This window comes from Natator depressus, chromosome 6 (genome assembly GCF_965152275.1).
Source record: "Natator depressus isolate rNatDep1 chromosome 6, rNatDep2.hap1, whole genome shotgun sequence".
Classification (NCBI taxonomy): domain Eukaryota; kingdom Metazoa; phylum Chordata; order Testudines; family Cheloniidae; genus Natator; species Natator depressus.
This window is the reverse complement of record NC_134239.1, coordinates 16,295,924-16,306,503: the sequence shown is the minus strand read 5'-3', so window position 1 is coordinate 16,306,503 and position 10,580 is coordinate 16,295,924. Positions and strand designations below refer to the sequence as shown.

General features: G+C 48.4%; 1 protein-coding gene across 1 annotated transcript; it reads left to right on the top strand.

The window, feature by feature from the left end:
* Positions 1 to 1,795: 1,795 nt before the first annotated feature.
* Positions 1,796 to 9,849, top strand: LOC141988718 (pepsin A-like). Its single transcript, XM_074954629.1, is given in 9 exon segments — positions 1,796 to 1,851; positions 3,977 to 4,133; positions 4,664 to 4,781; positions 6,141 to 6,259; positions 6,562 to 6,761; positions 7,403 to 7,519; positions 8,284 to 8,425; positions 8,558 to 8,650; positions 9,636 to 9,849. Coding segments are annotated over 9 exon segments (1,140 nt in total). The 3' UTR covers positions 9,774 to 9,849.
* The last annotated feature ends 731 nt before the right edge of the window (positions 9,850 to 10,580 follow it).

Sequence of the window (10,580 nt, the reverse complement as noted above, 5' to 3'; positions counted from 1 at the left end):
TTTGTCTTTTGGGGGTGTGTGTTTTTTTAACACCTCTGAATATTGTTAGCTTCTAAGCCTGTTAGCTCGAGATAGAATTTTGGATTTGATGTTCAGTACTCTTACATCCTTATTAATATGTGTGAAGAACAAAGGACAAAGATGCTGTGTGTTGCATTTCCCACAACCAGATGGGGCTTTTAGGGGCAAGGGAGGATTGTGTGGGGCGGTAAAACACTAAAAGACCAGAGAAATGACTGCCCCTGACTGGAGCACAACCTCACTCCTCCCATGGAGCACAAAAGGAGTGGGATGAAGACCCAGGCTCACAAGCCTCCCGAGCAGAACATGACCATAAGTTATAAGGAGTGTGACTAGGGGCGTGCACTGCAAGTATATTTGGGCCTGCTAAGAAGAAGGAGGGGGCGTAGGAATGGGGAATGGGAGTGGGAAGGGGAATGATCATGGTAATAGGGGACTGGGGGACTGGGAACAGGGGAATGAGGAACAGGGACACAGGCAAGGCTCTGCAGTGTCAGAGCTGGGAAGTGGGACACAGAGTAAATGCTCTGCAGCATCAGAGCTAGAAGCAGAAGACGGGGAAGAGGGAGCTCCCTTGGTGTGTGGAGCTAGGGGTTAGAAGAAGAAGGGGTTCCACTGGTGTAGAGAACTGTAACTGGGGGAGGGGAAGGGGAAAACTCTATCGGCATAGAGTGATAAGTCTGACTTGTGTGAAGGGCTTCGGAATATGTTTGCTTGGAACTAACCCCAATAAACATCGCATCGCCTGCACTTCAAACTTCTGGTCTTCTGCTTTCCGTCTGCATGACAAGAACCAGGGAAGGGGGCGGGGGAGGGAAAGCCCTCTAACAAACGCCAAAAGTTTTGTCTTTCCCTTGCTAGTGTAGACAAAGCCTTAGTCATTGGTATGAATCTGAGCCCTGCTGGGGGCGGGGAGGGTAGGAACGGGGGGTGGGGGAGTGTCTAACAGGGAGAGAGCTGCCAGGGGCTGACCTCCAGCAGCTCCTCCAGCCCTGCTGCTGCTCCTGTGGCAGGGTCTGACCGCAGCTGTTCCAGCCCCAAAGGGGCTGAGCCAACCCCATTCGCTGCTTCAGCCCTGAGGCTACTGCTCTGATGGCCTGGGGCTGACAGCTGCTCCAGCCCCGCACTGGAAGAAGTCACGGATTCTGTGAACTCTGTGACAGAATTGTATCCTTACCGATGACGCAGAGGTGTAAAGCTCCATATCTTGGTTCCCAAAAAGAAACCAATTCCCCACTGCATGGCTGCCTTGGGTGCAGGGGACTGGACTAGATGACCTATTGAGTCCCTTTCCTGTCATACACTTCTGTGATTCTATGGCTGTATTGCAAGTGGTGCCAAAGATGTGGAAGGCTCCAATCCCATTGAGTTACCCTCTCTCCCAGCATGGGGCTAGATTGGAATGAAGAACCAAGCAGTGAATGTCTCCGTATCCCATTCCAATTCTTCCGTGCCTCCTGTCCCATTCTTTAAAGCAACCCCAAGGCATTGCTTTTCAAAGCTTAGACGTCCCTGAACTCTCACACCTTCCCTCTAGACAATGCCCCATTTTCAGGTCACAGTCAAGTGAAGGTGGAAATCTATGGACTTTGAGTGTTCTCCAAAATTTCGTTTAAGGACATTTTGGAAGATCTTATCGGGAAGGTTTACATTTCTTATCAGGGTTATTAATTTGCTAAGAAAAGCTCTGGGCTGTGTGTTTATAAGAAGCAGCACCCAGGCGTTTCTCTACATTATCTACTCATCACCACTGGCTTGCGTGTCAGACAACAACATGAAGTGGCTTCTGCTCCTGAGTTTGGTGGCGCTCTCTTAGTGCCGGGTGACAAAGTGAGTACTGGGGGAACACACCACTTTGGGCTGCTGAACTCGGCTTTCTACATAACCATGTGTGATTATCAAGGGGAATGTCTGCACTTCTCTCATTCTCTTCTCTACTCTCCATTTGTGCACAGGCAACAGCTGGGAACATCCCCTTAGCTTTGTGTTGTAGCAGGGGAATGAGGAAGGCAGGTCTTGTGGTTCAGGCACTGGAGTGGCACTTGCGAGATCTGGGTTAATTCCTGGCTCTACCACAGACTCCCTGTGTGACCAGGTTCAAGTGATGGAGTCTCTCTCTGGGGATCAGTTCTCTGTGATAATATTAGTGTTTATTGTTTGTATTATCACAGCATGTAGGATCCACAAGTCATGGACCAGAACTCCATGGTGATAGGCACTGGAAGGCTGTCCCTTTCCTAAGTAGATAACTACCTCAGTAAGACATAAGAGACAACAGAGACATGCAGTCAGACTGAGAGGGGAGCACAACTAAAGAATCAGTCAGCTTGATGGACAGTGGTCTCTGCACACCAGCAGCCAAACTGTTGTTATGGTTTTTTTTATAGGTATGACGACAAGGGAGAGTTTCTAAGGAGGGATTTGAAGGAGGACAGTGTGGTAGCTTTGCAGATGTTTATAGGGAGGACCTCCCAACCATAGGGGGCAGGTGAGAGAAAGCACCAAGGTGCGTGATTGAAAATTTATCAAGTTGGCAGTAGAGGCTGGCATCATGGGCCAATGGGAGATGGGCATCAATAGCTTGATAGCCAATGAGGGATGAGAGGTAGGGTGGGACTGAGTGCGAAGGACCTTGGAAGTGAAGACAAGCAGCTTATGTCTGATATCATAGAGCAGGGGGAGCCAGTGGAGGGACCCAAAGAGAGGAGTGTCATGTTCAAAGTGACTTGCTAGGAAGATTATATTTGCAGCAATGTTCTGAATGGACATGAATGTGGCAAAATGACATTTGTCAAGGCCAGGGAGAAGAAGTTGCAGTAATTGAGACATGAAAGGAGGAGAGCTGGGATGAGAGCTATAGCTCCGTGAAGGGATAGGAAAGGCTGCATCTCAGAGAGCTTATGCAAGAAGATTTGGCAAGATTTAGACATAGCCTGGATGTGAGGAGCTAGACAAAAGTTGTTTCACGTGTTTTGGGATTGGCTTTCTTTGTAGGAACCAATCCCTGTACAGCATGCTCTACCCACGCCATGTGTGACTTATTCATCTTTATGTTCCCATCTTATCTCGTCCACTGTTACCCTGTCCTTTGTAAATGATTCCTTTGATGTTCCCTGCCTTATCTTGGCTAGTTCAGCCATTCTGTCTCTTGGCTTACCATGCACTTACCTGTCCTGGTTAGCACAGACATTCTGTGTTCAGCCTGCTGATCTATTCACAGTACCTTACTAATCCTGCCTCCTAAAAAATGAGGCCTCCCCCATGTTCAATTGCTCCCATCAAGCCAGGCCTAGAAGGTCGAGATTTCAATTTGGACAGAAGGAGACAGGTCTGGAGGAGGGAGGCAGATCTGTGAGTCATCGGTATAGAGGTTGTAGTGGAATTTGTGTTTGCGGATGAGATTACACAAAGATAAGGGGTAGAAGGTGAATAGAAGGGGACCAAGGACAGAGCCCTGTGGAACTCCCACAGAAAGTTGGAGGGCAGATCCTCTGAAGGCATCAAAGGAGTGATTACAGATGTAGGAGGAGAACCATGAGAGGAGAGACATGGAAGCCAAGGGAGAACATGATTTCAAGCGGAACGGCATGGTTGACGGAGTCAAGTGGCGGATAATAGTTCCTTTGTCCATTTTGTCTATTTCAACAGTAACCTCTAGAGGACAGGGACTGTCTCTTTCTATGTATTAGTACAGCTCCCAGAACGTTAAGCCATCTCTCTTCTAGTACATATCGGCTGGGACTTTCCAAGAATCCTACAGGAAATTTGTGCCCAACTCCCACTGTCTTTCAGTGCCCTGGGCACCGAACTCCTTTGCACTCCTTTGATAATCCTAGGTATACTAAGGGGTCTCAGTGCAATGTAAAAGCTGGATTGCACTGTCAGTGCTGAACACAAGGCTTGTCTACTGTTTATTTCCTATTGATCGGTCTCTCTCCCTTCCCTTGTTGATTAGGGTCTCCCTGAAGAAGGGGAAATCCCTGAGGCAGAACCTTAAGGAACATGGCTTGCTGGAGGATTTCCTGAAGAAACACTCTTACAACCCGGCCTCCAAGTATTTCCCCAGCCTGGCCAACAAGTTTGCCAGCGAGCCCCTAACAAACTACATGGACGTGAGTATGGCAGGAGAGCAGGTCTTGTAGCCTCCCTCTCCTCATCAAAGCTTCCCACTCCTCTGCCAAGAGCTGATCTCTCCCTCCTCCCAAAAGTGCCCCAACCCACTCCCCCACCCATGTGCTTCCAAGCAAGCTCCCATCTTGCTGCAGCCACGAACCTGTGCTAGGCCACCCAGCCCCCAATTGTCATTGGATGGCATTCAGAAGAACATTGGGAAGAGCACTCCCAGGGTTTGCTGGCTGTCCTCTTCCAATCATGCTCTTCCACACCCTGAGATTCAGGGGTCTGAGGCTAAATAATTATGTGCATTTGATCACCTGTGGCTATTGGATACCAGGAGCTGCTAGGAGCCATGCTGGGCAAAGTGATGGCAGAGAAACACCAGCTCAGGTTGAGCCTTTAGCAAGGACACTGTAGCCCAGACCCTCAGCTGGTGGAACTATGCCGGTTTACTCCCGGTGATAATCTCGCCCTTGGATGGCAAGGGTTTCCTCTTTTTACATTGTTTTTTGTCCTGCTTTGGCAGATCGAGTATTATGGAACCATCTCAATTGGTACGCCTGCTCAGGATTTCACTGTCATTTTCGACACCGGTTCCTCCAACCTGTGGGTGCCCTCTGTGTACTGCTCCAGTGCAGCCTGCAGTAAGTCACCTGCAACCTCTCTTGCCTTGACATTCCAGCTGGGGAGGTTGATTGAAATCATAGAGATTTACATTAGCGAGGAGGAACCTGAATTGAAATAATTGATCTTAATTATTTTTCTAAAGGAAGTTGATTCTCACTGGTTTGTAACCACTATACACAGGTTGACTTGCAACTAGATATTGACATTATATTTGGTATTTCCTTTAGCAAATCAGCGGGATACACAGTGCCAATACACATTTATTTAAGTAATTAACATAGCTTTATACACATTTATTCAAATTCTTACTTTGTTCATTTTTTCGTTATTTTAGAAAATGGTGAAGGAGGTGTTTCTTATTTACTATATTATGATTAATTTTTGGTTTCTATCAGACTCAATTTGGATGGAAATTGGAAAATTCACTTTAAAATTCAAAATCCAGCTTTTAAAAAAATGAGTTAGAACTCCTTTCAATTGGCTATATATACAAGAAAAAAAATTTATCAAAACATGTTTTGCATTTAAAAATAACAGATTTATGAAACAAAGGAAGTGTTATCTGTAGTCAGTGAATTGAACTGATTGTTTCTGATCCACACGTCCTTCAAGATTTTAGAACTTATAGAGCTCATCCTCTCGCACCTATCTTTTATTCAGAGATTGGAAGAGGAAAACGAGTGTTCCCACTTTTTCAATTCCCAATTGGTTTCTTAAGTTGAAATGAACTAGTCTGTGAACTGAACTAGTTAATAAACTGACCTGAAGAAAGTATGCTCTCTGCACCTGCAGAAGAGGCTACTGCTGTCAAAAGCTTGTTTAGCTTGAAACTAAGGAAACTCTGGTTCCAGGTGCTGAGTCAGTCCATTCTTCCAGTTCTGTTGACTTTCTTTAAAGCCAGAAAACATGCACTGCTTAACAGTAAGCTTTGTATTTAATTTAAATTATTTTAGTAGATTTTAGTAAGATTTAGTAAGATTTTAGTTTCGACCTTACCCTATGTTGTCATAATTTCAAAGTTAATTTTAAATAGGTTATTTTTAAAAAGAAAAATATACTGACATCTTACAAAATCAGATTTTTTTTTTATCACTGATTTTTATTCACCCGGGAAGACAGAGTGCAGCAGGTCTCCCTCCATTTTCCTTCCACATACTACAGAGTGTCAGAGGTGGAATGGACCCTAGTAAGACAAGAAGCTAGATCCACAAAGGCACTTAAGTGTGGCAATGTTGAGTCCTGCAATGTGTGACTCTTAGGCACCCTGACCTCACCAAAGAATTCAGAGCCTCGCTAGTCACCCAAGCTCTCCGTACAATGCATGGGGAGAGTTACAAGTGTCCGTCTGTGACCATCTGACTCTTCTGTACTTGCAGCAAACCACAAAAAATTCAACCCATCAGACTCCTCCACCTACAAGGCCACCAGCCAGAGCCTCTCCATCCAGTATGGCACCGGCAGCATGACTGGAATCCTGGGCTATGACACCGTCCAGGTAAATCACAAGAAAGGATCAAAACCCATGGCAAAGACATGGTGAAGGATTTGGCGTTAGAAGGACAGGACGCATCTGGGAAGCTAAAGCAGAGTATGGGTATGAACTGGGAGAGGGGGGATAGAAAAAGGGAAGAGAAGAGGCAATGAGACTAATCACAGAATATTCTCATATGGGGGAGAGACCACAGTGCAGGGCACGCCAGCCTCTGAGAACTCCCCAGGCCATCAGGACCCTGTGGTAGACTTGGCAGCTTCTCCAGGGTGTAGGGTGTGTCTGATTGTCCCCATCCCTCTCCCAAGGTTGGAGGCATTGTGGACACCAACCAGATCTTTGGTCTGATTGAAACCGAGCCCGGCTCCACCTTTTACTACGCCCCTTTTGATGGGATCCTGGGTCTGGCCTTCCCCAGCATCTCCGCTTCTGGAGCCACCCCCGTCTTTGACAACATGATGAACGAGGGTTTGGTGTCTCAGGACCTCTTCTCCGTCTACCTGAGCTCGTAAGTCAGGGCTGGAAACAGCCCATGTGCTGCAGTGAGATTCACCTTCCTATAGCACCTCTCACAATGAGTGTTCCCTGCAACATTTGCATAAGAATTCCCCAAAAGCTGCCACCTCTGCGGTGGAACATGGCAACTGTCCTGTGCTAGTGATTTAAGTTTTTGGGAGCAGAAGTGAACACCAGGGCATTGGTATTAAACTGACTCCTGGGAGAAGAGTTTCCCCTAATACGTCACCCAGATGATTTCCTGGCTCAACACCTTCTAGCACCACGCTGAACCATCTGCTCAGTCCTGAGTCTGAGGGAAGAGCAGCCCCTACTGAGTCACTGACACAACTGCCTCAAACACCTGGGCCTTTCCTTGGTGGTCTCCCGTCCACATTTGGCCAAGCCCAAATGTGCTTAGCTTTTGAGATCTAAGAAGAGAAAGCCCAAAGTGATGTCAAAGCAGGGGGTGAGGTGCTCCTCTCATCCAACCAGCCTGTCTTATCTCGGCTACTAGATGCTGATATTCTCAGCTCTGAGTCTACCCCAGCACTCCCCAGCTGTCATCCTTCTCTAACAGATGGAGCGATTGCTATTGTCTCATTAGCCAACCATTCATACATTCTCCTTGACTCTCCTCTCTCCCTTCTCCAGCAATGACCAGACTGGGAGCTTTGTGATGTTCGGCGGCATCGACTCCTCTTACTACTCTGGGAGCCTCAACTGGATCCCTCTCTCCTCTGAGACTTACTGGGAAATCACCATGGACAGGTATCGCCCACCTCTTGGCCCTTCCCCTTCAATGTTACCTTGAAAAGACAGGCAAAAGGAGATGCATGTGGGAGCCGGGGGAAGCTCAACTGAGAGTCTAGACAAGATGAGAGACAAGACAAGGGAGTTGGGATCACACCGTACTTGGAGTTATAGGAAAGGGGCTCACCAGCAAGGCAGTTAGATGAGTGGTTCTCCACCTCGCCCATAACAGGACCCAGAGATGACCTGTGTCTGCCACTAGTAGGGGGGCAGGGTAAGGGCAGCACCACCACCCCTGCGTCCCCTTTGCCAGGACCCCTCTCTCCCCTGTTTAGCAATAAAGTAAAGGGCAAGGTGGTCGCAAACCCTTGACATCAGTTTGTGAGCCTCAGGCTAGATCGGTCACAGTCCCAGAAGGTTGTAGGACAAGGAGCGATGGGCAATAGCCAAGGGAGGAGAGGTCGAGGCTGAAACATCAGGGGAAACTTTTTGGCATTCAGCAAGGGGGAGGGATAGCTCAGTGGTTTGAGCATTGGCCTGCTAAACCCAGGCTTGTGAGTTCAATCCTAGAGGGGCCATTTAGGGATCTGGGGCAAAAACTGGGGATTGGTCCTGCTTTGAGAAGGGGGTTGGACTGAATGACCTCCTGAGGTCCCTTCGAACCCTGATATTTTATAATTCTAAGAATCACCCTACAGGCCTCTCACTGCTGGCTCGTGGGCTGAGTGGGAATGAGATCGGAAGTGTTTGTAGGGATGTTCCCCTGACTCTCTCTCTTGCAGGGTCACCATGAACGGAGAGACCATTGCTTGCTCTGGCGGCTGCCAGGCTATCATTGACACTGGCACTTCTCTGCTGGCTGGGCCCTCTTCTGGCATCTCCAACATCAACTCCTACATCGGCGCCAGCGATGGCACGGTAAGGGCAGGGAGAAAGGAGAGATACTTCTAGAGGTGTCTGCTACACATGGATGTGATGCTCCATCTCTCTCATTGGAGAACCTAGTGCCCGAGACGTGTCTAACCTTTCCTCCGTGTGTTGCCTTCCTCCCTGCAGATCAGCTGCAGTGTCATGAGCAGCCTGCCCAATATCGTCTTCACCATCAACGGCATTGAGTTCCCTCTGCCCGCCAGTGCCTACATCATTGATGTGAGTGTCCTGCTGAGAAAGCTGCCTCGGGGCCTCTTAGCCAGGGCTTGAGCCTTAGGCCATTGCACTGAGCATGCTGGCAAAATTCCCCTGCACAGCCAGCATGAGTCTGCAGGAGCATCACTGAGATGCAGCTCAGAGTCTGTCCCCAGTATGAGAGTGGGGCGGCAGAGAGCTCTTCCCACAAATGGATCCAGGGGGAGGAATGGTCAAGATCAAGGCAGGCCCACAGTGAAAGTGACACACCGCAAGAGCAGCGAGGCAGTCTGTAGAGCTGGCCACCGTAGGAAATCACCAGGGCAGGGGCCTTACGGGGCTAGGAGAGAATTAAATGAGCAGCTACCCCAGCTGGGAGGCTAGATCAAGAGAGATCGCTGCCTTGCGCTCCAGGGCATGGGCATCTGGGCATCAGGAAGGATGTTCCTTCCCCATTATAAGAGTTTGCTCCCCGCTGGGGAGGAACAGGCAAGCTGATTTAACAGCACACAGCAACACCAGCTGGTAGGTGGGACAGGCAGTGGGGAAGCCCAAATCCACTTATAATCACAGCAGGATTTTTGGTGGCAGAATGAAATCGCTCCCTTTGGAATCTGGCCAGGAGCCTGGAGAGAGCGCACTTTGCCTCCCAAGGGATGTGTCATGAACAGAAGTGGTCAGGACCTTGCTTTTCTTCCCCGTTGACAGGCTGCATCCATTAGGCCTTGGCTTAGGCACTGGGGCTGTTCTGAGGCCCAGATCCACAAAGGTAGCTCACTGGGAGTTAGGCATCTAAGAAGCACCAAAAATTGGGGCCCAACTCACCAGTGTCACTCCCTGCAGCTCACAGAGGTCTCCTATTGAAGCCCTACCCAGCCTAATGCTACTTGGTGTGAGAGCTCTGAGATCCCAGCCCAAGATGGTAACAAGCACCAGCAGGCCCTACAGCATGGTAACTCACTGAAGTTCCAGCCCAATAATTACCATGTCCCCTTTTCCCCTGGTGCAGGAGTCAGGCTCTTGTATCTCCAGCTTTCAAAGCCTGGACGTCGGAGGGCTCTGGATCCTCGGAGACGTCTTCATCCGCCAGTACTACGTTGTCTTCGACAGGGCCAACAATCAGGTGGCCCTGGCCTCTGTGGCATGAACACAGCACCATCCCTGGGGCACTGCCATGGAACACTGACCCTGGAGAGTCTCTGTTTCTCTAGAGCCCCAACACCGCTTATCGATCAAGTGACATCACCCCACACTCACCCTCTATCTCATAATTTTACCCCCAGTAGAATAAAGGAATATAAGAGCATTCGAGTGAATTGTTTCTCTTTGATGTGGTTTAGGATTGGACTCATCTTTTATTTATTTTTTGAACATTGGCTTTTAGGGCCACAGCTACCTGCCTATGAGTACTAGCAACAAATTTGAGCAGCTGTTGCACCCACTGGTCTGTAAAGACCCGGGGTTGCAGTTTATTAGCGGTGCCCCGCGTGCCCACCATTGTTCTGAAAGGCATATGTCTTTGCCAGTTGTTGCCTTGAATGGGATAACTCCATGAGAGACCACAGAGTCCATTATGACCATAAGAATAAATGGTCGTCGCTGATCCCAAACCTTTCCCTGCTGGATTACTATTTTTTTAAAAGCTGTTTTAAGAGTGCGGTTAGCCCATTCTAACTGGCCTGAACTTGGAGGTGTCCTGCTATATGCAATTTTTGCTTGATTTGACTTGCTTGACAAGGCCTTTTAGTAATATTCTTGATGAAATGGGGTCCTTGGTCCAAATCAGTTTTTTTTGGCATACCCCACCTGGTTATTACCGGCTCAATCAGCACACGGGCTGTTGTTTGGGCTGTGTTGTTTTGGGTGAGGATTGGTTTACTCCATTTTATAAGTGGATTAACAGTTACCCAACAACACTGACTACCCCTGGCTTTTGTTGCTAAAGGGCCAATGT